The following is a 27,889-nucleotide window of genomic DNA, read 5'->3' on the forward strand; positions in this document are numbered from 1 at the left end:
AAGGCAGTGATGAGAGGTAAATTTATAGCACTAAACATATATATGAGAAAAGAGGAGAAGTCTCAAATTAACAATCTAAACTTGCAATGTAAGAACCTGGAATGAGAAGAATAACTGAAATGCAAAAAGATGGAAGGAAATAATAAAGATAAGAGGAGAAATCAGTGCTATCAAGAGCAGAAAAACAATAGACAAAAATCAATGAAAGAAATAGCTGATTCTTCAAAAGGATTAAAAAAATTGAAGAATCTCTAATAAGATTGAGAAAGAAAAAATGAGAGAAGACCAAATTGTCAATATTAGGATTTAAATAAGGACTCGCTATGGACCCTAAAGTCATTCAAGATAATAAGGGGTGGAGATTCCTCCTCTCCACAGGGCATCCCTGAAAGAGAGAAGAATCAAATAAACACAATTAAAAAATGATAAAGGAGATATCACCACTGGTCCTACAGAAATACAAACTAGCATCAGAGAATAGTATAAATATCTCTACGCAAATAAACTAGAAAATCTAGAAGAGATGGATAAATTCCTGGACACATACACTCACCCAAGACTAAACCAGAAAGAAGTTGCATTCCTGAATAGACCAATAACAACTTCTGAAATTGAGACAGTAATGAATAACCTACCAACCAAAAAAAGCCCAGAACCAGACAGATTCACAGCCAAATACTACCAGAGGTACAAAGAGGAGCTGGTATAATTCCTTCTGAAACTATTCCAAGCAATAGAAAAAGAGGGTGTCTCCCCTAACTTTTTTTGTGAGGCCAGCATCATCCTGATACCAAAACCTGGCAGACACACACACACACACACACACACACAAATTTCAGGCCAATATCCTTGATGAACATTGATGTGACATTGATGTGAAAATCCTTAATAAAATACTGGCAAACCGAATCCACAGTAAAACGCTTATCCACCACAATCAAGTCATCTTCAACATATGCAAGTCAATAAACATAATCCATCACATAAATGGAACCAATGACAAAAACCACATGATTATCTCAATAGTTGCAGAAAAGGCCTTCAATAAAATTCAACACCCTTTCATGGTAAAAACACTCAAACTAGTTATTGATGGAACATATCTCAAAATAATAAGAGCTATTTATTACAGACCCTCAGCTGATATTATACTGAATGAGCAAAAGCTGGAAGCATTCCCTTTGAAACTGGCATGAGACAAGGATACCCTCTCTCACCACCTGGAAGTTCTGGCTACGGCAATCAGGCAAGAGAAAGAAATAAAGGGTATTCAAATAGGAAGAGAGGAAGTCAAATTATCTCTATTTGCAGATGAAATGATTGCATATTTAGAAAACCCCATCATCTCAGCCTAAAAACTCCTTAAGCTTGTAAACAACTTCAGCAAAGTCTCAGGATACAAAATCAATGTGCAAAAATCACAAGCATTCCTATACACCAATAGTAGACAGAGAGCCAAATCTTGAGTGAACTCCCATTCACAACTGCTACAAAGAGAATAAAATACCTAGTAATACAACTTACAAGGGATGTGAAGGGTCTCTTCATGAAGAACTACAAACCACTGCTCAAGGAAATAAGAGAGGACACAAACATATGGAAAAACTTTCCATGTTCATGGATAAGAAGAATCAATATTGTGAAAATGGCCATACTGCCCAAAGTAATTTATAGATTCAGTACTATCCCCATCAACTACCATTGACTTTCTTCACAGAATTAGAAAAAACTACTTTAAATTTCATATAGAACCAAAAAAAGAGCCTGTGTAGCCAAGACAATCCTAAGCCAAAAGAACAAAGTTGAAGGCATCATGCTATCTGACTTTAAACTATTCTATAAGGCTACAGTAACCAAAACAGCATGGTACTGGTACCAAAACAGAGATATAGACCAATGGAACAGAACAGAGCCCTCAGAAATAACACCACACATCTACAACCATGTGACCTTTGACAAACCTGACAAAAACAAGCAATGGAGAAAGGGTTCCCTATTTAATAAATGGTGCTGGGAAAATTGGCTAGCCATAAGTAGAAAGCTGAAACTGGATCTTTTCCTTACTCCTTATACGAAAATTAATTCAAGATGGATTAGAGACTTAAACTTAAGACCTAAAACCATAAAAACTCTGGAAGAAAACCTAGGGAATACCTTTCAGGACATAGGCATAGGGGAAGACTTCATGACTAAAACACCAAAAGCAATGGCAACAAAAGCCAACATTGACAAATGGGATCTAATTAAGGTAAAGAGCTTCTGCACAGCAAAAGAAACTATCATCATAGTGAACGGGCAACCTATGGAATGGAAGAACATGTTTGGAATCTATTCATTTGACAAAGGGCTAATACCCAGCATCTACAAGGAACTTAAACAAATATACAAGAGCAAAACAACCCTATCCAAAAGTGGGCGAAGGATATGAACAGACAGTTTTCAAAAGAAGACATTTATGTGGCCGACAAATATATGAAGAAAAGCTCATCATCACTGGTCATTAGAGAAACGCAAATCAAAACCACAATGAGATACCATCTCATGCCAGTTAGAATGGCGATCATTAAAAAGTCAAGAAACAGGCCTGGCGCGGTGGCTCATGCCTGTAATCCCAGCACTTTGGGAGGCTGAGGCGGGCAGTTCACGAGTTCAGGAGATCAAGACCATCCTGGCTAACATGGTGAAAACCCATCTACTAAAAGTACAGAAAATTTGTCGGGCATGGTGGCAGGCACCTGTAGTCCCAGCTAGTAGGGAGGCTGAGGCAGGAGAATGGTGTCAACCTGGGAGGCAGAGCTTGCGGTGAGCCGAGATTGTACCACTACACTCCAGCCTGGGTGACAGAGTGAGAGTCCTTCTTAAAAAAAAAAAAAGTAAAGCAACATTGGGAGGCCCAGGTGGGCGGATCACAGGGTTAGGAGATCAAGACCATCCTGAGTAATGTGATGAAACACCATCTCTACTAAAAATACAAAACACTAGCCAGGCATATTAGCATGAGCCTATAGTCGCAGCTACTCAGGAGACTGAGGCAGGAGAATCACTTGAACCTGGGAGGCAGAGGTTGCAGTGAGCTGAGATTGTGTCACTGCACACCAGCCTGGGCAACAGAGCAAGACTCCATCTCAAAATAAATAAATAAATAAAAATAAATAAATAAATAAATAAAAAGTCAAGAAACAACAGATGCTGGAGAGATGCTTTTATACTGTTAGTGGAAGTGTAAATGAGTTCAACTATTGTGGAAGACAGTGTGTTAATTCCTCCAGGATATAGAATTAGAAATACCATTTGTCCCAGCAATCCCATTACTGGGTTTATACCCAAAGGATTATAAATCATTCTACTATAAAGATACGTGCAGACGTATGTTTATTGCAGCCCTATTCACAATAGCAAAGACTTGGAACCAACCCAAATGCCCATGAATGATAGACTGGATAAAGAAAATGTGGCACACATATATCATGGAATACTATGCAGCCATAAGAAAGAATGAGTTCATGTTCTTTGCAGGGACATGGATGAAGCTGGAAACCATCATTCTCAGCAGACTAATATAGGAACAGAAAACCAAACACCGCATGTTCTCACTTATAAGTGGGAGTCGAACAGTGAGGACATATGGGCACAGGGAGGGAAACATCACACACTGGGGGGCCTATCAGGAGGTGGTGGGTAAGGGGAGGGACAACATTAGGAGAAATACCTAATGTAGATGACAGGTTGATGAGTGCAGCAAACCACCATGGCACGTGTATACCTATGTAACAAACCTGCATGTTCTGCACGTGTCCCCGAACTTAAGTATAATTTTTTAAAAAACGAAGAAGAAATAAGTAATGCAAGTAGTATTTCCAGGCTTAAATGAGGAGTCACTCATCACCAAAAAAAAAAAAGATAATGAGGAATGAATTTGTATATTTAAGAACTCCTGAAAAAGAAATATTGAACTATTAACACTATTTCTACATAATCTCTTCCAGAAAATAAAAAAGGAAGAACACTGTACAGTTATTTTTATGAAGCTAATATTACCTTGATAACAAAACTAAACACAGTACAAAAAAGGCATAGATGCAAACATCTTTAACAAAATGTTAGTAAGTAGTAATCAGCAATTTCCTATGACCAAGTGGGAATTATTCTAGTGCTGCAAGGCTGTCTCAGTATTCAAATAAATCAATCAATGTAACCCACCATTTTAACAGGCTAAAGAATTAATGCTTATATTAATTGATGTGGAAAAAGCATTTGACAAAATTTAGCACTCTTCACGTGAAGGCTTCTTAGAAAAATAGGAATTAAGGGAAATTTCTTTGACTTAATAAAGAACATCTACAGAAAACCTATGGCCAACATTATACTTACTAGTGAAAAGATGAAATGTTTTCCTTGCAAGTGTGAAAACAAGCCAAGGATGTCAGCTGTCCCCACTCTTTTTTCTTTTTTTTCTTGAGGCAGAGTCTCACTCCTGTTGCCCATGTTGGAGTGCAGTGGTGTGGACACAGCTCACTGCAGTCTTAACTTTCCTGAGCTCAGGTAATCCTCCCACCTCAGCCTCCCGAGTAGCTGGGACTACAGGTACATGCCACTATACCCAGCCAATTTTTTGTAGTTTTTGTAGACACAGGGTTTCTCTGTGTTGCTCAGGCTGGTCTCCAACTCCTGGGCTCAAGAAATCTACCTGCCTCAGCCACCCCAAGTGCTGAGCTCTTCCTATGCTTACTCAACATCATGCTGGAAGTTCTAGCCCGGGTTATGATTCAAGATAAAGAAGTAAAAGCCATACAGATTGAAAAGGAAGAAATGAAGCTACTCCTCCTGTTTGCAGATTATATGGTTACCTTAGTAGAAAATCATGAGAAATGTACCAAGAAAATTTTATAATAAATGAGTTCAGCAAGGTTGCAAGATAAAAGAGAAGCATATAAATCATAGCAGTTGTATTCCACGTTATAAATAAATATCAGTTGTGTTCCACATTCATGGATTGGAAGAATCAATATTGTTAAAATGTTCATGCTACCCAAAGCAGTCTACACATTCAATGCAATCCCTATCAATATACCAAAGACATTCCTCACAGAAAAATGAAAAACAATTCTAAAATTTATGTGGAACCACAAAAGTCCCATAATACCCAGACGTAACCTGAGTAGAAGAATAAACCTGGAGGAATCACATTACCTGACCTCAAATTATAGTACAGAGATGTAGTAACCAAAACCGCACAGTACTGGCATAAAAGCAGATACATAGACCAATGGAACAGAATAGAGAACCCAGAAACAAATCCGTACATCTACAGTGAACTCATTTTAGACGAAGGTGCCAAACACACCCATTGGGGAAAGGACAGTCTCTTTAATAAATGGCACTGGGAAAACTGGATATCCATATGCAGATGCCTGAAACTATCCCATATCTCTCTCCATATACTAAAGTCAAATCAAAATGGATTAAAGACTTTAACCTAAGACCTCCAACTATGAAACTACTAAAAGAAAACATTGGAGAAACTATCTAGGACATGGGAGCAAGCAAAGATTTCTTGAATAATACCCCATAAGCACAGGCAACCAAAGCAAAATGGACAAATGGGATCACATCAAGTTAAGAAGCTTCTGCACAGAAAAGGAAACAAAGTGGGGAAACAACCCATATAATGGGAGAAAATATTTGCAAACTGTCCATCTGACAAAGGATTAATAACGAGAATATATAGGGAGCTCAAACAACTCTGTGGAAAAATCTAGTACTCTGAAAAATGGGGGAAAGATCTGAGTAGACGTTTCTCAAAAGAAGACTCCAGATGGCAGACAGATATGTGAAAAGGTGCTCAACATCACTGATCATCAGACAAGTGCAAATCAAAACTACAATGAGTTATCATCTTACCCCAGTTAAAATGGGTTTTATCCAAAAGACAGGCAATAACCAATGCTGGCGAGCATGTGGAGAAAAGGAAACCTTCTCACACTGTTAGTGGGAATGTAAATTGGTATAACCACTATGAGAAACAGTTTGGGAGTTCCTCAAAAAGAAATAGAAAACAAATAAAAAAGCCATAAAAATAGAGCTATCATATGATCCAGGAATCCATTGCTAGGTATATACCTAAAAGAAAGGAAATCAGTATATTGAAGAGATATCTGCACTCCCATGTTTATTGCAGGACTGTTCACCATAGTCATGATTTGGAAACAACCTAAATGTTCATCAACAGATAAATGGATAAAGAAAATGGAGTCCATATACCCAGTGGAGTACTGTTCTGCCATAAAAAAGAATGAGAACCAGTCATTTGCAACAACCTATGTGGAATTCGAGGTCATTATGTTAAGTAAAATAAGCCAGGCACAGAAAGGCAAGCTTCACATGTTCTCACTTATTTGTGGAAGCTAAAAATTAAAACAATTGAACTCATGGAGATAGAGTAGAATGATCGTTACCAGAGGCTGGGACGGGTGGTGGGGTGGTGGTAAGGGGGAAGTGGAGATGGTTAATGGCTACAAAAAAAATAGAAAGAATGAATAAGATCTAGTATTTGATAGCACAGCAGGGTGACTGTAATCAATAATAATGTAATTGTACATTTAAAAATAATAAAATATATATGATTGAATTGTTTGTGACACAGAGAATAAATGCTTGAGGGAGATAGTCACTTCATTTGCCCTGATGTGATCATTATACATTATATGCCTGTATCAAAATATCTTCTATACCTCATAAATATATGCACCTATCATGTACCCACAAAAATTTAAAATTTAATAAATAGCAAGTGTGTGTCTATATACTAGCAATGAATACCTGGTCACCAAAATCAAAAATAAAATATAAAGTTGCTCAGAAAAAGAATACGGGTATCAATCTAACAAAACATATATTGGATCTTATATGCTGTAAACTATAAAATGCCACTGAAAGAAGTCAAAGAAGTTCCTTATAAATGGAGAGACATACTTAAACATGTACATGAATTTTTATAGTAAATTTGTCCACATAGCCAAAAACTAGAAATGATCCAGATGTCTTTGAGTGGTTAGACAGGCTGTGATACATTCATTCCATGGAATACTACTCAGCAATAAAAAGAATTGATTATTGATATATACAGCAATCTTGATGAAAATTATGCTGAGTGAAAGAGCCAATCATAAAGTATTACATACAATTCCATTTATATAACATTCTTTTTAAAATTGTTTTTATTTTTATTTTTATTTTATTTTGAGACAATGTCTCATGGACAGACAGGAAGACTCAGAATTTATAGAGATATCACTACTCCCCAAATGGATATACAGGTTTTATGTAATTTCTGTCAAAATCTCAGTCTTTTTGTAGATACAGACAAGTTTATTCTAAAATATAAATAGAAAGGCAAAGGAAATAGAATAGCTAAAACAATTACGAAAGGAAGAATGAAGTCATAGTAATTAGTCTGCTTGATATGAAATGTACTAATTTACATTATTGTGGCTTTATTATTTAGTCACAATAATAAAGACTGTGTGGTGTTGGTGAAGGAATAGACTCATAACTTAATGGAACAGAAGGTAGAACCCAGAAATAGATCCACAAGTGTGCCCAACTGATTTTTGACAAAAGCAATTCAATTTGAAAGCAAGCCAATGGAGGGCAGATAGCCTTTTCAGTAAATGGTCCAGGAGCAAGTGGATGACCAGAGGCATGTAACCTAACCTCCACCTAAACCCCACACTTCATACAAAAAAATTAACCCCGAATAAATCAGAGACTGAAATGTAAAACATAAGGCAATAAAACATTTAGGGAAACAGAAAGCCAGAAAATTTTTGAAATACAGGGCTAGGCAAAGAGACATCAAAAGCAAGATCCCTGAGAAAGAAAAAATGATAAAGTCGACATCATTAAAATGAAAATTTTTTGATTTGTGAAAGAGCCTGATAGAGGATGGAGGGACAAACTACAGAGAAAATATTTACAGACTCCACATCTAAAAAAGGACTGGTATGTAGAATATACAAAGGACTCTCAAAACTCTGGAGTGAAAAAAAATCAAACCATTCAGTTAGAATGTGAACTGAAGACAGGGAGAGAGGGACAGACATTTCACTGAAAAGGGTATATAGAGGGAAGAGATGCACATGAAAAAATTAGTTCAGCCCCATTAGCTCTGGGGAAATGGAAATGAAAACCACAATGAGATATCATTTGCTTATTAAGATGGCTAAAGTAAAAAATAGTGACAACACTAAGTGATGGTAAAAATTCAGTGAAACTGGATCTCACATCCATTGCTGGTGGGATCATCTGGCATTCTAGAAAAGAGTTCCTGACAAACTAAGCATGTAGCTCATACCATTCGGCAATGGCGCACATGATCATTTATCCCAGAGAAGTGAACAACTTAAATTCACACAAAAACATGTACATGAATGTTTATAGTACATTTGTCCAAATAGCCAAAAACTAGAAATGATCCGGATGTCTTTGAGTGGTTAGACAGACCGTGATACGTTCATTCCATGGAATTTTACTCAGCAATAAAAAATAATTGATTATTGATATATATAGCAATCTTGATGAGAATTATGCTGAGTGAAAAAGCCTCATAAAATATAACATACAATGATTCCATTTATAAAACATTCTTTTTTACATTATTTTTATTTTTATTTTATTTTGAGACAGCGTCTCACTCTGTCACCCAGGCTAGTGCAGTGGCACAATCTCTTCTCACTGTTACCTCTGCCTCCTGGGCTCAGGTGATCTTCCTACCTCAGCCTCTCCAGTAGCTAGGACCACAGGTGTGCACCACCACACCTGGCTAGTGTGTGCCGCCACACCTGGCTAAGTTTTTTTTGTATTTTTTTGTAGAGATGGCATTTCATCACATTGCCTAGGCTGGTTTTGAACTCCTGAGCTCAAGCAAGCTGCCTGGCTTGACATTCCAAAGTGCTGGGGTTACAGGCGCGTACCACCATGCCCAGTGCTATATAACCTTCTTGAAATGACAAAATTATAGAAATAGAGGTCAGATTCGTAGTTACCAGGGATTAAGAAGACAGTTGGGGAGAATGGTTGGAAGGGAACCAGGTGTGACTATAAAAGGGCAACATGAGGGACCCTGGTGATGATGAAAATGTTTTGTATCTTGACTGTGTCAGTATCAGTATCCTAGTTGTCACAGTATACTATAGTTTTGAAGGATGTTGTTATTGATGGGTTCTAGGTAAAGGGCGTGTGGGATCTCTCTATTCTTTCTTTTAACTGAATGTGAATCTACAATTATTTTTGTTTTAAACACAGTTTTTTTTTTCTTAATCCTGCATAATCTACTCTCCTGACAATGATTCTTGTTACTATCTTACTGCATAGGAATAGTGCAGACTATGGATTCTAGTGCAAAACTCTCTGGGTTTAATTCCCAGTTCTGTGATGTCTCAGCAGGGTGTCCTTAGGCAAATTGCTTTACCTTTCTATTATCAGTTTTCTCATTTGTAATATGGGAAGCAATAGTTTTAATGCTAATAATACTTCTCTCATAGGGTTATTGTAAGGATTAAATAAATTTTAACATGTAAAAGAATAGATTCTGGCAGTCATATGTGGTCACATTAAGTAGGATTGGTGGTGGTGATGGTGGTGGTTGCTATATTACCTTTTGTTATTTTTATTTTAACACAGTTGATACGACGTGTATACATTTGCAGATTCTGTTTTTCTCTTAAGCCATATATTTTTTTTTAACAATTAGTAAGATTTGAATCAAAAATAAAGAACTTTGGCAACCTCTCTGCCCTGCCAACTCGCAAATTTACAACCGAAATGTCACAGTTCAAACAAAGTTTTAAGTTACTGCCTAAACTTAATTTTTAAAAAATTTCTTGTTTTCATGTCTAGTTTGTAGCCAGAACTACGGGACTGGAGTTGTTTGCCCCACCCCCTTAGCTGCATAGTGCCCTGGGGGCTCAAGCAGAACTTTGTCCCAGCCACTACTTTGGGAAGCACAAAGGCTGAATGCTTCCAGCCATTCTGGTGACATTTCTAACATGATTGAATGACGATATCTTTGGGAATGTGTCTGTACACTTTCATATCTGCAGGGCCCCAGTCACCATCTGTTGAAATACTTCATCTAGAATTGAACTATACCCCTTAGAAGGCAGTTGAGTGACATGTTTAGCCTCTCCAAGCTTATCCTCGGCCCAGATTCTATTTATGACGAGTAATTGGGGGCTGCCATCATTATGTCCAAAGCATAATTTAGGACACTGTGATTTAATGATGTGTATTGGCAGTTTTGAGTCATTTATGTGAATTGAGGTAGTTTCATGCTGTCAGGAGAATTCTTATGTAATATAATGAATGAAATAGCAGCCCTCTCTGTGCATTTCAGCATCTAAGATTCAAATCATAGTTATATTTAAAATAAATTGAAGTTTTCTCTGTGACAAATGCGAAGTCTAAAATAATCTAGACATGGGTGGATGGTATAGGCAAGGGGTATCATTTGCAACTCATTTTTCAAAAATGAAACTGGTATTATTACTTTTTAAGCTTTCAGTAATTTAATAATCACATGTTACGTAAGTAAAAAGCCTACCTAAGACCCTCCCCAAGCCATTTTATAATTCTAAACTCAGGCCGTCTTCTGGTTTGGATTTGCTGTTGGAAAGTATCTTTGTTGTGGTTAAGGAAGAAATATTCAAGAGTGTGTAATTCCGTCATGGGCTTCTTGCTTTTTTTTTTGTTTTTTTCAAACAAATTCCTTATTTTTGTTTCTGGATTGCAGCCATAATACGAAAACAACATCTTGGTTAGACCCTCGGTGCCTGAACAAGCAGCAGAAGCCTCTGGAAGAGTGTGAAGATGATGGTAAGGGGCCAGGCAGGTCTTGGGTTAAGTGAATTGGGGACACTGTTCACATGTGCAAATTTTAAAGAGTCGTAGCCAGGTCAGTCGGGTCTTAGGTTGAGTTTTTAAAAGGTAATCCAATTTCTGCTAAATGGACTGTGGTTTACAAAAGCAGGAGGAAAGTCAGAGTTGTTTCAAGAGAAGAATTTGTTTACACATGAAGACAGATGCATACTGATATCTCCATTAGGAGCAGAACAGTCAAACTGTTCAAATGAAGATACATCCTCTGTCTTCAGGAACTTAGAGAAAATTCTAGAAAGTCTCTAGGAATAAAGAAACCAGAGATGCTCTGGTCACTCACACATTCTCAGCTTTAACCCTACCTTTTTTTTAAAAAGGGGGAAAAGTTGGGAGTTTTTCTTGAACTCTACTTATTCCACATACTTCCCTAGTCTTGGAGGTAGGGGAAACAGATCTAGGTATGTTTGAGAATCTCTGTGTAACTTACAGTATACCCACAATATGTAGTAAGTGTATTCTTTTGAGACAGAGGTTGAGGTGTTACCTAGAGCACCACTCTCCCTGTTAATCTTGGAAATGAACTAACAGGCTGTAAGAGCTTTAGTTGAAAAAGTTCATTTTAAGGCTTTGGGTTTTTTAATTACTTCTCCAAAATGAAAAAAAAAAAAAAATTAAAACAGAGCTAGTGTGTCCCTTTTCAGTACACCAACGTCTATCCCAAGTTTTACCAAAATTATTTTTTGATGTGGAAAAATGAAAAGGGAAATGGTTTGCTTTGCTCTGCTTTGCTACTCATTATTCAAGTCTGGCATGTGAATTAGTAGTATAAATATTAAATATGTATTTTACTGTAAGATAACAGAACGTTATTAATTTGTCCTATAGTGCAGAATTGTTGTATATATAAACTTAAAGATTTTTTGAAAATGCAAGGCAGTAAAGTATAATACTGTGAAAACCTTGTACTCCACGATCCTTCTATTATACATGGTTTGCAGGTTACATTAAATGATGTAGACTATTGTGTCGATATTTATCTGAGTTACTTAAAATGGAAACAAAAGTCCTTCTAACTTGGGAGGCATGACCAAGATGCTTGTTTTATTTTGGTTGCTTTGTTTCATTCCTGAAGAAGGAATAGAGCAGGTTCATTCAGTTGTGGTATTTTGCATGCTTGAGAGATAATGGACTGTACTGATTATTTCGGTATTCTGTTTAACATATAATACCAGTTGAGTATCCCTGATCCCAAAATTTGAAGTCCAAAATGCTCCAAAATTGGCCAGGCATGGTGTGGTTCACACCTGTAATCCCAGCACTTTGGGAGGCTGAGGCAGGAGGATCACTTGAGCCAAGGAATTTGAGACCAACCTGGGCAACATAGTGAGATCTTGACTCTACAGATAATAAAACAAAAATTAGCTGGGCATGTTGGCATGTGCCTGTGGTCCCAGCTACTTGGGAGGCTAAGAGAAAAGGATCACCTGAGCCCAAGAGTAGGAGGTTCAGAGAGCTGTGATTGTGCCACTACACTCCAGCCTGGGTGACAGAGAGAGACCCCGTCTTAAAGAAACAAACAAAACAAACAAACAAAACAACAACATGCTCCAAAATACAAAATGTTTTGAGTGTCACCATGATGCTCAAAGGAAATGTTCACTGGAGCATTTTCGATCTTGGATTTTCGGATGAGGGATGCTGAGCCAGTAAGTATATTACACAAGTATCTCCCAATCTGAAAATATGCAAAATCTGAAACCCTTTTGATTCCAACCATTTTGGATAATACTCAACCTGCACATAAATAACGAATTTTCAAAGATCAGAGCATAAAACACATTCAACCCTAAAACTTCATGGAACAATAATTTAATCATTATTTGATGCCTTATGATTTTGAAAGCAATTTAAGCACTCATTACCATAGGGTCTTCAATGTCAATATCCTTTTTGTAATTATTCTGGGAATGTATGAAAATGCCTGTTAATACAATATTATAAATGATAGAATATTGCAATAGCTTTTACTGAGAAAAACTGTACATAGATTAAAAGTATTGAATAGAATTGACATTTTTGTTACCAAATCTAGTGATTTTTAATTCTTAAAATTATCTTTTTGTATTAATGTTATTTCCTTTGGAACAAGAATATATTCATACCAAATGCAATTAGTTTAGTAATTATCTCTTTAATATTAGAATTCATATATTCTGTTTCTAGTAGAAATTCTATGTGTATCTGTGTACCTGTACACACAAAGAGTATAAATATATAATCAGATTATGATAAGTATCAGTTTGCGTTTTCTGTTGCCAGTTAATGCAAAGCTGCCTTGTTGTTATTTATATTATAACACAAAGCAGAAAAGCATATTGGTTGCAAATATTGTCCCTGTATTTCTTTCTGTTCTCTGTAGGTCATACATATGGGGTGTAACAGTATAGCATCATACTTAATTATTGTAAAGATTTAATATGTTCTATTTCCTATCTCAGAAAATCGAGAAACCAGTTTGAGATTTTGATGTTAGTGAATGACTCCTTCTGTCATTGTTGTGTCCAGTTCAGTTAGAAGCCCTCAACCTTGCCTTTGAACTCCGGGCCAATATTTTAATCCACCTGATTGATAATGTCAACAGTTGTCTCAAAGAGACTTCTGAGTCAGTTATATTAAAACCATTAAAACTGATTATCTTTGCCCCCAAATGTGGTCCTCTCTAAGTGTTTCCTGTCTCCATTCCTGGTAAATTTATGCATACTCAAAATTCCCCCTTGATCTGTCACTTTTTTTCACACCTATTTCTAACCTGTGAACCAGCTAAATTCACTTGGCATCCTAAATATCTCTTGGATCCATTCACTATTTTTTTCACCACATCTACCATTCTCCTCTGGGGTCATGCTCATCTCCCATACAGACTCTTTTCACTCTCCTTTTTATGTTGCACTCCGAGCAATCTTTTAAAATGTAAATGTGATGATGTTATCACTGACAACCTCCACAGGGTCTGCTTAGGAAATGCCAAGTCCATAGCTTGCTTCTCTGAGCCCTGTGTGGTCAACCTCTCTAGGTTTTCTCACACTATTTCTCTGCTCTCTGCTCTTCATCCCCACTAGTCCTCATTGAGTTCCTGCCTCATGTCAGTTAAATGTGCATTTCTGTCTTAGAATACCCTTACATTTCACTATACTGTTACATTTCACAATAGTTATTGAATACTTTCTGTATGTCACATGCATCCTAGGTATGCGAATGTATCAATGAATACAACAGACATTAAACTTTGCATATCCTTCAGGTTATATTTCAGGGAATTTTTCCATGACTTTGCCCCCAAAGATATGATTAGATCACTCATGTATCTTACTCTATTGAGAACTTATCATGATTTTAATTTTAGTTTTATTCGTGTAAGCTTTGGATTTGTCTCCTGTTCTGGAAAAGCAGAGATGTCTGATTGTATTTTTTGAGACAGAGTCTCGCTCTGTTACCCAGGCTGGAGTGCAGTGGCACGATCTCTGCTCACTGCAACCTCTGCCTCCCTATTCAAGTGATTATCCTGCCTCAGCCTCCCGAGTAGCTGGGATTACAGGTGAGTGCCACATGCCTAATTTTTTTGTATTTTTAATAGAGTCGGGGTTTCACCATGTTGGCCAGGCTGGTCTCGAACTCCCGACCTCAGGTGATCCACCTGCCTTGGCCTCCCAAAGTGCTGGGATTACAGGCGTGAGAAACCATGGCTGGCCCCTGATTGTGTTCATTTTGATATGTCACCTAGCATAGTGACTGGCAAGACCTATTTATCATAGGTCTTGATAAATAACTACTGAAGAAGTGAACAAATGCTCCCATAGACATTAGATAATATACAAATGGGCATTTTCACAGGTAACTCTGTGTAAACTAGATTCTCCTTTTAAGAAACGGTGCCAATCAAAACTTATCATTGGCATTGGGATCATTTTTAAATTAAGAGTTTACAAGGTGTCTAGGCCCATGTTGGTTATTTAAGTCAATCATTGATTGATTGGTTCATTCATTCATTCATCAACAGAGCTACACTGGGCACTGAGCCTATTGTGGTGGTGAAAACAGGCTCGATCCCTGTGTTTGTGAAGCTTGTAGGAGCCACTTGCCCTATAGCTGGGGAAACATTATGTATGAAATGATTTTTGTGTGTTCTCCTGTGTTTCCTTCTCAGTAATAATAAAATGTTTTACTGACAGCAAGAGAGGAGGTCAAGAACAGAAAGGATTTGGACTTGTTTTGCTCACTGAAATTTTTGAGGACATTTTAATTCTAATATTTCTGAGCTGCTTGACTTAGAAAGTGTGTGTGTGTGTGTGCGTGTGTGCGTGTGTGTGTGCTCACAAAAACAGTAAAATGCCTCCCAACACTCCTTCAGGGCAGTTTTCAAGGCTTTCTTCCTTGATATATTTTATCTTGACATAATTCATCTTTCCAGCTCCTTTTTGAAAGACATCAAAGTTAGCTCATTATACAGTCCACACTCTCAATTTGACCTCACCTTCCATTTTTCAAGCAGCACTGTTACTTGTAAGTTAAATAATGCTTTAATTGTGAGTATAATTGCCTCACTGATTAGAGGATTATTGAAGGATTAAAAGGACTGATAATTGAAAGGTCTGACAGCTTTGTTTACTCCCAATAAGGTCTGTAATAAGTGACTTCCCACTTAAGAACATTGAAACCGCAAAGGTATTTGTCATCTTTTACAACCAATCAAATCCTATTTTGACATGCAAGGAAATGAGCCATATAATTATTTTGCCAATATCAGCTCTTCCTGTTTTGTGATTTACACTGAGGTCGCGAGTTTACTATCCAAGTCAATGAAATAAGCCACAATGCAGGTAAGGACGAACTAGAGTGATGTGTTTGCTGCTGTTTTCCTGAGGAGATTTCCTTTCTTGGTGCTGGTGTCTGAATTTTGCTTTCTCTCTTTTCTGTCTCATTCCTGCTATTCCTTTGGAGAAGAAGGGGTACACACCGAGGAGCTGGACAGTGAACTAGGTAAACCCTTCCTGCCTGCTGCTGCTGCATGACACGTGCATGACATGGCCTGCATGGTTTTTTCCCCAGTGAATTGCTTAATCCCTTTGTTTCTTTAGTTTGCACTCCTCCAGTTATGATTTTCGTTCTAGCTTATCCAGGAAAGGTCAGTCTCACAACCTGCGTGTCTGACTGCAGGCATCACGCAGAGTTGTAATATATTATGTTTACAAAGAAAATGTCTGACTAAACAGAGACTAGAACGAGAGTTAGCAAATTGGTAATAGGTAGTCTTGTAAAGTGAGGATTGGGAAAGAACCAAAGAGATGCTTGCTGTGTCCCTTGAACTTTCGTGTAACCTGTCTCAGTCTTATTTCTTTATTTGTTTAGTGTGGATGGTTATTTGGGTAATACAAAAAAGCCAAGCAGAACAAACAAAAATCTATTAAGACTAGTTTAAGGAGCATTATAGGAGCACTTGCAATAAAAGAAGGTCACTGAGGAATTGAATAGTTAAGTCTTAGGATCATGTTGTTATTACATCACAGACCACATGTTGTTGACCTTGCCGTTATAGTGAGTGGTTGTTTATATAGTGATGCAGCACCTATATGTACTGTTTGCCTTAGAGTTGTGTCAATGCAAATCAAGTCTTGACTACTCTAGTTATTGTTTAGGAATAATTCATGCTAGCAGATGACGCCAAATTCTTGTTTCTTTGCTATTGGAATATATTGAATTATGTTCGCTACTAAGTTCTGTCCTTTTATGTTCAACCTTGAACAACATTAAAATTAGTTTGCATTCCATCTGATACATTTGCTGATGGATAGATAGGAAAGCATAAATTTCAGCTAAATTGCCGACGAAAGCCTCGGCTCATGGGAAGATTCTTTAGCAATTGAATATTGTTTAAGTAGAAGATTGTTTAACATCAGTATGAGTGGAACTGCAGTAAGATTATTGAATCTGCCTGGCATTTTTGAGATTGCCTGAAGACCTGAAAATACAAATCTATTTAATACAGATTATCGTATTCATTTGATTTTCTTTATTTTTGTTACATGAGATAAAGATAATCTGTCTTGGTTGGCTAGAATTATGATAGAATAGAACCAGGCTCTGTTTTTTGTAACATTTGAAACGTATCTGTTGTAATTGATGCACATACCAACAATGGTCGATAACTATTGATCGATCTATTTTTAAAGATGTTTAATAAGTTGTCTTTGTGGTCATTGTAAGAGGAATGACTTAAGGTGCACCCTGAATGATAGAACAATTTGAAACTAATTTGATCGAAAAAAGAATTTGTCAATCCAATGATATTAGTTAAAGTAATTGAAAGAGACAGAAATAGGTTTTCCAGACACAAAATGAGTGTCTTAATCATTTGTTCAGCCAATTTCAACTACTCTTGCTACCTGAGTAATATGTGTGAGAGATCGCTGTGCTGTCTGCTGGCAGCCAGTGGAGATAGCACAGCTGTGTACAGGGGCACAGCCTTATTTGCTTCTCTGGAAATTTGAATTTGAAATTTTCAGGAAAGAAGTTTCTGCATTTTACCCACATGTAACTGTGATATCGTGGAGACTTGTTTATGCTGTTAAAGACTCTAAACATGAGTTGCCTTGGCTTTCTCTGGGTTCAGATCAAGCTGTCTGACTCCCCTGCTTACTGGCTATGCAAACTTCGAGAAGCTATTCACCTTCTTTTAGCTTCCCTTTCCTTATCCATAAAGAGGGGCCGAAAGAGGAGCTCCCATGGTCCTTATGAGGGGATTTAATGAAAGTGTGTTTTATTATTTGTCCCTGTGATCAACACATGCTATTAGCTATTTGCAACTTTATTATTTATTACCTAATTCCCTCTTCTTGGATTTTTCCATACTTCCTTTTGGTACTTTTTTCCATTAACACAGCACAGGGGAGGAATGTGTTCTATACTATAGAAATGACCCAAATGTGTTCTTGTAGGAAGGGTAGAGATAAAAAAAAAAAAAAAAAAAAACCTTTGATTTTTGCCTGCACATGTCCACTGTGTAAAGAGTAGCACACGTGCACACACATTGTTTTCTGTTGCATTCACTTCAGATTCTGTTGACAAGCTCGGTGCTCATTTTCTTAATAAGAGGGTCCTAATTTCAAACAATAGCAACTGTCAGGTTTTCAGTGAACAATGCAATTCCAGATGTGACAAGGAAACCCTCTTTGTAATCGGCCTCTGAGAGGCGTGGGCAGTTGGCTTGGGTGTTGGACACAGATCATTTGATTATAGAGTTGTCATTTCTGAGCTCTGTTGTTTGAGCTGGGTCAATTGCTCCATTATGTACTTTAGTTTGCAGAATTTATCACCTCCTTCGCAGAATCTCCCCAGAATTAAAAAGCACCTGCAGAACCTTCTTTTGGAATTATAGGGTGTTCGTATGGTGAAAGCAACTAGGGGAGATAGAGCCAAGAAAATAAATTCTCCTCCCAACCAAAACTAAGTCACAGTTTTGAAATGTATCTCTGGTTTTGAACATGATTTTCAATCTATACACAGACAGATCTCTTTGAAAAGAACTTAGAAGCTTTGCTCAATATTTGCTCTGTGGAGACAAAATAGTGCAGCATGAGATTTTCAGAGGCAGGAGTAGCAAGTACACAGGCCACAGACATCTGTCTTATTCCTTTTGTGCTTTTCTGGAACAGCTGCGATTTGTGGGCACTTTCTATGTACCAGGAACTGTGCTAAGTGTTCAGAAGTATCCTTGTTTAATCTACCATTGACTTTTGAGGTAAACCCAGGAGAAAGATGCGGTTCAGAGATGTTAAGTAAGTAGCCCAAAGCCACAGAATAGTAGGCCTAAATGAAAGAACTAAAGCTCAATCTTATATCTGGACAATGCCAAAAGGATCTTAGCCACCTGAAATCTTTGTGATAGGTTGTGCAGTCTCATCTGCTCCCTGACTGTGGTTAATCATATGAGGATTCCTTTTTAAGAGTCTTTAGAGTGTTTGCTTAAAAAATTATAATGTCATTATTTTCTGGACTTAAATATTTTCTACCTTTTTCAGTTTTTTAGAACCAAATGACAAATTCTAGGACAAATATCTTCCTATTTAAAATCGATGACCCATTTCTATTTTAAGCATTAGGAGACTAATTTCTATGATTAAGTTAATCACCACATTGGAAGTGAGAAACTATCTTTTCAGTTTCTGGAGTTTGCTCATCTGTTCCAAAAGATGTGTTTAAACTGACAAGTGTCCAGAGATGCTAGTTGACTGGCCCCATTTTTCAACTCTAGAATATTAAGTTGTTGACTAGGCACTAGGAAAGAAGTCACAGGTACCTTCTTTTCTAGTACTCTCCTCGGATCTCCATCAAAGCACATACCACGTGGCTGAATTTTCTGCTTAGATGATGTGCTTGCGTTTGTCTTCGTGTCCCTGGTGCCTAACATACCCTCCGGCAAACAGTAGGCATTCAACAAATGTTTGTAAAATTAATAATTGAGTAACCTGAAAGCTTAATATTTCCCCTTTTTTATCTAAAGATAATCAGGCCACATATTTCAGGTTGCAGATTTTGAAAAGAGATGTTATTTCTATGAAACTTAATGCAGTCTCCTCATACCCACCCACTCTTCTGCCCTGAACAAATGTATGACTGTGCACCAATTTGCATTTTTTTAATCTTCGATTTCCCAACTCTTTGGAAATATTTTCCTGGTTCATTTTCATTTAAATGGTAATTTCCAGCTTTGTAAGGGGAAAGCATTTCCCAGGCATTTAATTTGCATCGGTCCGCAAGACTCAGTATATAAAAATGCCGAGTTGTATCAACATCTGCAAATTGGACCTGTCTTGCATTTTAGTAGCTTATGTGTCCTACAAGTCAAAGACTTCTTTAAAACCTGCTAAATGTTTTTTCTTTTTAATTTAGAAGAAAAGAGGGGAAAACCTGTCTCTTTGTTTGCAAACAAGTAACATGTGGAGCAAAAACCATGAAATTAATGTCTCTTGATGTGCAGCCAAATCCGAACAAAACATAAACTTTAAGTAATTAGTCTGTATAAGTTTGTGTACATGTGCATGCCTCCACCTCAGTCTGGAACTGTTTGTAGCATATATATAGCCTTCTGCCCTGATGACATGATCATTATTTAAATTAGTGACCACATGATTCCTTGAATTAAGCAAAAATCTATTTCAAATATTTCAAGTCTGTAGTATTCTATCAAAGTTGGTCTTAATACCTACTTCTAGGACTAATTATTCACTTTAGAGTGTGGTATTACGTAAGTTTGCCTTGACTACATATCAGGGAAACTTTAAAATTAAGTTGAATAACTGTCATTCTGCCTGAAAGGATTGTTTAATGACAAAAAAACACAACCTAGTCCCTTCTTTCACCAAGTAAAATAATATGGTGCAGTGGGCCTTTCCACAACAGATTCCTGTTCAGACAGAACTATTACCTGTTTAATAAAGTTTTGGCCTTTGATATGAAACCTTAGGAAGTTCTGTAGAGCGTGGTTGAGTTTTGGGAAAGGCACATAGATCCCCTAGTGTGACGGTACCACCACATTTAAAGAAATAAAATCGTCCACTTTAGATAATGAGCTTTCCGGGATCAGGAGCTGTGTTACTGCTTTCACAGGTTAAGTGCTGGGAACGATGGGCCAGTCCAGAGATAGCAATTGAGTGATAGATGTGTGCAGTTCAAAAACCCAACTGCATTTTCATTAGGAACAAGGAGAAAATAAGATGCAGATTTTATTTTATTTCAAGGAGAGCAAAGCAGCACTACTGTACTGAAAATGAAACATTAATTTTCATCCATTTTTGCTTGTGTAATAAGATGGCCTAGAAACAAAATGAGAAAACTGTGAACATTTAAGATAGGAACTATGCATTCAAGGCCAGTTTAACCTATGTTTTCATTGAAATCTAATTTAATAGTGATTTAGAATAAAGGCGTCTGGGGCTGCATTTTATTAAATTTTATTTTCTTGCATTAAATACCAGTCAGTAGATGAAGAATTGCTCTTCATGTACAAAAATACACTGATAAAATAATAGATACTTTTTTTTTTTTTTTGGTTAGAATATACAGTTTTAATTGGATTTAAAGCATTTTTATGAGTCTTTCTCTTTTTGCCTAAGTCAGTTGTTGAAAATACCCAGGCTCTTCAATAATACGCTCTTCTTGCCCTAAATATTCTTTTATTTTTCAGAACTGCCTGCTGGTTGGGAAAAGATTGAAGACCCTGTCTATGGTATCTACTATGTAGAGTAAGTGCCCATTCGCAATCCACACATTAGTTTATACCTCTCTATAATTATGTACATTTGTGTTAAGTACAGCCTGACATCATTAAAAGGCACAAACCAATTAACAATGTTAATTTTATGAAAATATGTATGCATATTTTAATGAATGAGAAAATATTCAATAAATCTGAAAATAGCATCATATTATTAAATTCACATGGACAGGATCCATGTCTTTTGTTCACCACTGCATCACAAAGGCCCAACATGGTCCTGGCATATGGCAGGTACTTAGTGAGTATTAGTTGAATGAATGAATGAGAAAAGCCAGGATTCAGTAGACCAGATGAAGAGGGATTGTTTATCTTTACAAGGAGTATCTGATTTGTCTACTTTTTGCTCTGCCCAGATCTTAACTCCTTAGCGATTACTTCTTTATTCATTCATACATTCCAAAAGGTTCAGCCAGGTAATTTATGAAATGTTGCCAGGATTGAGGAGGAAATGGAGAACTAGCCTAGGATGCAGACCTTGTGTGTTTCTTTGTTTCTCTCTTGCCTGAGGTTCTTGTTTCCCGTTTTTAAAAGTCTAAAACCCTCGTGACTTATTTATTGTGTGCCTTATTCTAGCATTGGGCTCCCACTTTTTCCTTTCATCAAAACTATTGATTGATAGGATGATACTAAAAGAAACCAAAGGTTAGGCCATTGGAAAAAAAAAAAAAAGCTTTGTATTCTATAACTTCCTCTGAGAAAAGTGAGAGGTAACAAATAAAAGTTCCTTCAAAAGAAGCAAATGCCATATAAATGTTGTAGAAACATAATTCTACCTGCCACACTGAAGATGTAACTATCATATTTTCTTTCCTTTTTGCTGCTGGTGATGAAAAGTCATTTGTATAATACCCTGGTGATAAGAACATAAGACAAAAAAAGTGCCAGGCCATAAAATAGATGCCCAGCATCTTATTGTAAAAATTATGAGTTCAACATAGCAAGTGTCCTTGGCCAATACTAACTTTCACCTCCACTTTGCCTGACAAGAGAGATTGGTAATATGGGGCATCAGAGAGGCAAACTTGGCTGTCCCTCTCACCCTCAGAAAATAAATTTCTGTTGTGTGCCCCAAAGATCATCTTTCTCACAGATGTACTGTGGGGTTTTTACTATATGAAGCTTGTTTTGAATTGTCCCTCAACTAGTTTATGCATTAAGAGAGAGCAGGAACAGATGACAAAAGCTTTGGTGGGTGAAGACACAAGTTGTTATCTTACAATACAGTTCTCGCTGTGTCTTTTCAGACTTGTGTGCCTATTAGTGGTAGACTATTTCTTAGAATGAAATTGCTGCAAGAATTAGGAAATAAACATGTAGGCCTTTAATAGAAATTAAGAGCAATCAGTCTATCCATTCTATTGATAACCCTGCTTAAAAAAATAAAGCCTAGCTTTTTAAAAAACTTAGAGTTCTAAATAATCATAATAGTATGCTTCTAAACTTCTAATAAACTATTATTTTGAATTAAGAAAAATAAGTCTGGGCATGGTGGCTCATGCCTGTAATCCCAGCATTTTGGGAGGCCAGAGGAGGTGGATCATTTGAGGTCAGGAGTTCAAGACCAGCCTGGCCTGCATAGTGAAACCCCATTTCTACTGAAAATACAAAAATTAGCCAGGTATGGTGATGCACACTTGTAATCTCAGCTACTCGGGAGGCTGAGGCAGGAGAATCGCTGGAACCTGGGAGGCAGAAGTTGCAGTGAGCCAAGATCGCACCACTGCACTCCAGCCTGGGTGACAGAGAGAGACTCTGTCTCAAAAAAAAATATATATATATATATATATATGTATATGTATATGCTTACGTTGTGTGTGTATATATATGGTGTATATATGTGTGTACATATACATATATTTGGTGTGTGTGTATATATACACACATATACGTATATATGATGTGTGTGTATATATATACACACACACACATATATGGTGGCATGTGCCACCATACCCGGCTAATTTTTGTATTTTTAATAGAGATGGGGTTTCACCATGTAGGCTAGGCTGGCCTCAAACTCCTGACCTCATACGTGTGTATGTGGTGTGTGTATACATATATACACACATATATATGTGTGTGTGTATACATATATATACACACACACACACACGTGTACATACACTAAGGCCATAGCAAAAAAAAAATCTGTGTATGTATGCGTATATAGAGGTGTGTGTATGTGTGTGTGTATTTTTCATTTTGCCATGCAGGGCCTAATTAGTTTTGTAGCCATCTAAGTGTTTGGATCTTTGTCATTTTGAGCACATCACATCTACTTAGTTAACTTTATTTGGAGTCTCTCTGCCTAAGGCCTGTACTTTTAATTGTGCCTCCATGTTTAGTGATCAAAATAGTTAACAGATGTGAGTCGAGTTCTTTGTTTAACTTCATTGTTTGGATGAATGCTTATGCTTCTGTGAACCCTACTGTAGACAGTTACACAGCAGTTCTGGCATTGTATGTTATAGACAGTGTCACACAGCCACTTTAATCTTATTTTTCAATAATTCCTTAATCTACTTCTTGTTGAATTAAAGCAGCTTCCCCTGTCAGGTGGTATCTTGGACATTTGGAAAGGGGTCAGTGGTTAAAATCTGGGATTTGAAAGCAGAAAACCCTGAGCTTGCATGCCTGTTTACTGCTTACTAGCTATATTATGCTAGATGAATTATTTAACTGCCCAGACACTTACTTTCCTTATTCATAAGATGTGAATAAAAATAGGACTTACCTCCTGGCATTTACTGAGGAGCTTTAAATAAAATGCATATAAAACTAGTAGCCAGTGCTTAGTGCATATAAACAGTCAGTAATGGAAACTTTTCATTTTTATTTCCTCTTTCTAACTGAGCATTTTAACACACAAGGGTTAGCATCTCAGACCACCTGCTTTGCTCAGTTTGAATCCAGGGACTTGGTCTGATTGGCATTTTGCTGGTGGGATGAAGTGTTTCAAGCTGAATACTATTTGCTGTCTTCCCCAGCCACATCAACAGGAAGACACAATATGAGAACCCAGTTCTTGAAGCCAAACGGAAGAAGCAGCTTGAGCAGCAGCAGCAGCAGCAACAGCAGCAGCAACAGCAGCAGCAGCAGCAGCAGCAGCAACAGCAGCAGCAGCAGCAGACAGAAGGTTGGCCTGTCCTCGAGGCTTTTTCTTGAGCAGGGGAGCATGGGGCGAAATCTGAGCGCTGACACCCTCGTGTGGTCAGAACTGGCCTTGATGATTGAGTCCTCTCTTGCCACACTGAAGAGTTAATGTCCTGTGGGGAGGAAGAGAACCCCATCTCCACATTCCTCTGGATGGCCAAAGTGGAGATCCTAATTCAAAGGCACCCAAATCTCCCCTTTAATTTAGAAAGGAGCATCGTTAGATCAGAGAACTTTGGGGAAGTTGTTCTCTTGCCCCCGCAGTATTTGCATTGCAACTGGTAGCTAAATCCAAACCACTTTTAGCATTTTTACTTTAAGTGGAGTTACTGGGCATGAAACTAACTTTTAATTTTAGGAACATTACATGTACAGAATCAGAAAGAGCTGGTAGTTTGGGGTGCTTTTTAAAAATTACAGACTAATTCATGCTGTTTGTAAAAATATGGGCAGTTCAAGAGTATAGAACATTAAATTCTCCCCTGCTTGCCCCCTTCCCATTTTTGGAGATAAGCCCTGTGCAGAAATTTTCTAGGGATATACATATATGCATATTTTAATAAAAATCTTATAGTAATTTATACATATATAGTACGTATGTGAGACCTCTTTTCTCACTTTTTATTTCTTACACATATTTCAAAGTTAGCTAATGTAGATTTAGCTTATACTTTTTAATGATTACATAATGTTCCATTTTATGAATGCCTCTGCTTTATTTAACCATTCATTTATTACTAGATACTCTGGCTTTCCCCACTTTTTCATTGTGATCTTTTGGCATCATAGGCTTAATACTCTCCTCAATATAATATGTGAATATGAAACAGAATATCAAGTGTAATGCTTCTGTTACTATAATATTGAATATAATAAATATAAACCGTAGCCTACAGGTTGGCAAACTTTTTCTGTAAGTAGCCAGATAATAAATATTTTAGGCTTCGTGATTCATACAGTCAGTCTCTGTAAGAACTACTCACCTCAGCCATTGTAGTATGCAAATAGCTGTAGACAATACGTAAATGAATAGATGTAGCTGTGTTCAAATAAAGCTTTATGGGCACTGTGATTTGAACGTCACGTCATTTTCATATGTCACAAAGTATTCTCTTTTTTATTACTTTTCAACCATTTGAAAATGTAAGTTATTCTTGGCTCACAGGCTATATCTAAACAGGAATTGGCCCCAGATTGGCTAGTGGGCCATAGTTTGCCAACCACTGCCCTGGACTGTACAGGTTAGAGAGAGTAGGTATGTGTGTCTATGTATATTCACCCATTGAAATGTTATCTACCTTAGTCTCTTTTCTAGCTAAAAAGAACTCTTCTCATATACATTTAGTAGGTACAAATGCAGCTTTTGACACATGGGTATATTAAGTGGTGGTGAAGTGTGGAGTTTTAGTGTAGCCATTACCCAAATAGTATACGTTGTACCCATTAAGTAGTTTATCATCCTTCATCCCCCTCCAACCCTTCCAAGTTGCCATGGTCTCTTATTCTACAGTCCATGTCCATGAGTACACATTATTTAGCTCCCACTCATAAGTGAGGACGTGTGATATTTGACTTTCTGTTTCTGAGTTGTTTCACTTAAGATAATGGCCTCTAGTTCCATTCATTTTGCTGGAAAAGACATATAATTTTATTCTCTTTTTTATGGCTGAGTAGTGTTCCATGACATACATACCACATTTTCTTTATCCAGTCATCCACTGATGGACACTTAGGTTGATTCTGTATCTTTGCTATTGTGAATAGTGCTGCAGTAAACATACAAGTGTAGGTATCATTTTGATAGAATGATTTCTTTTTCTTCAGGTAGATACCCAGTAGTGGGATTGCTGGATGGTATGGTGGTTCTGTAGAGGGTGCAGTCATTCACATTCTCACTGACGGTGTATAAGCATTCCCTTTTCTCCACATCCTTATCAACATCTGTTATTTTTTGTCTAAAAAGAATTTTTTTAATGTATCTTTCCTGAGCTGATAAAACTTGGTAGTGTTAGAAAGTGTCGTTTGCAAATGAGAATGTACCCTTGAAAGTGTTAGCTGAGCTGGAAGTGATTCTGGGGTGCCATCTCAAGGGTCACTCACTGTGAGTTATGTCTGGCCTTCCAAGGGGAATAAGATTACAATTAGGACCCAGGAGTATTTGTAATAGGTCTCATTTGGATTTCAGAGATAGCAGAAGAGAGCACTATTAGCAATCTGCTGAAATCTACCTTCATCTTCCTCCCTACCTAAGCCAAGCTGGCCTCAGCAGCCCAGCTCGTGTCTCAATCACATTAGAGAAATTTCTCCCTTATACACCTGCCATTAGTTGACTGTGTATCTTTCCTGACAGTTTTTAACTGACATTACTTTGGACTTTCCAGCCACAGAGAACTGGAGTTTTTATTCATTATATCATAATATTTCTTTCCCAAAACGTCTTAGACAAGAAAAAAAGAGCTTCATACAGTGAGGTCAGATAACAACTTCTTTTTAATCTAAGCTATCTGCCCTTGGTTTATTGCTTTGGATATTATTAACAATAAGGTGAATCATAAGGAAGTCAATGAGCCATTTGAAGGAAAAATAGGAAACTTTCTTTTCTTTTTCATAGAATGGACAGAAGATCACTCAGCCCTTGTGCCTCCTGTTATTCCAAACCACCCCCCAAGCAATCCAGAGCCAGCCAGAGAAGCTCCACTTCAGGGTAAAGTACTTGTTTTTCTAATTGTGTTATGGTTTTAGCTCAAAATCTAATTTTTTAAAAGGTATTTTGAAAAGTGCAATCTTGTAACCCCCAAGTCATTCTTTTGATAGTGAAAACCATAAATAATAAAAGCAATGATAAATGTATTGTTAGACTTGTCAAGAAAAATTAGGAATCTTCCTGAATAATTTTTTTTCCAACTATTTGTAATATTTTAAAAATAAAGACTACTTGTTAAATGATCATTCAAACCAACGTTTCTCAATGTGAGCACCATTGCCATTTTGGGGTAGGTAAATCTTTGTTGTGTGGGGCTGTCCTGGGCATTGTGAGATGTCCCCTGGCCACTAGATGCCAGTAGCACACAGCCCACCTCTCTTTGTGACAAGGAAATTGTCCCCAGACATTGTCAGATGTCTCTGGGGAGCAAACCCATCCCAGAGATAGGAATCACTGATTTAGAGATCACAGATATTTAATAGTATGTTAAAAAAGATAAATCTGAAACTCAGCATTAGATATTTCAAGATTCTAGCCAACATATTAGGTTTTGTCTAAGACTTTCCTGTAAATGCAAATGGTTTGATATTGTGTTTTCAGTTCTCATTCCCTATTCTTGCTGCAGTTTTGGTATTTATGCATGTTTACAACGTTTCGATGGATCTTGTTTGTTTACATTCACACATAGGATGAGGCCTTTATAGAGGATTATTCTTGAAAATTGGAAGTTCCAGAACCTTGCAACTTTCAGGCCTCATTACTCTTAAATTATAGAAAATATTTGTGTTTAGTTTTCTTTTTCTTTTAAACAAGCATCATGTTTG

General features: G+C 37.1%; 1 protein-coding gene across 9 annotated transcripts in view; it reads left to right on the forward strand.

Moving 5' to 3' along the window:
• The window catches only part of MAGI1 (membrane associated guanylate kinase, WW and PDZ domain containing 1), a 685,858-nt gene that overhangs the window by 574,268 nt on the left and 83,701 nt on the right, over window positions 1-27,889 (forward strand). For all 9 annotated transcript variants that reach the window (XM_031935182.1, XM_031935183.1, XM_023200351.2 and 6 more), the window contains exons 6-10: window positions 10,790-10,872; window positions 15,877-15,912; window positions 21,116-21,173; window positions 24,196-24,344; window positions 26,973-27,065. In XM_031935182.1, coding sequence (XP_031791042.1) covers window positions 10,790-10,872; window positions 15,877-15,912; window positions 21,116-21,173; window positions 24,196-24,344; window positions 26,973-27,065 — 419 coding nt within the window. The remainder of the gene's footprint in view (window positions 1-10,789; window positions 10,873-15,876; window positions 15,913-21,115; window positions 21,174-24,195; window positions 24,345-26,972; window positions 27,066-27,889) is intronic.

The sequence above is a fragment of the Piliocolobus tephrosceles genome, chromosome 2, assembly GCF_002776525.5.
Source record: "Piliocolobus tephrosceles isolate RC106 chromosome 2, ASM277652v3, whole genome shotgun sequence".
Lineage (NCBI taxonomy): Eukaryota > Metazoa > Chordata > Mammalia > Primates > Cercopithecidae > Piliocolobus > Piliocolobus tephrosceles.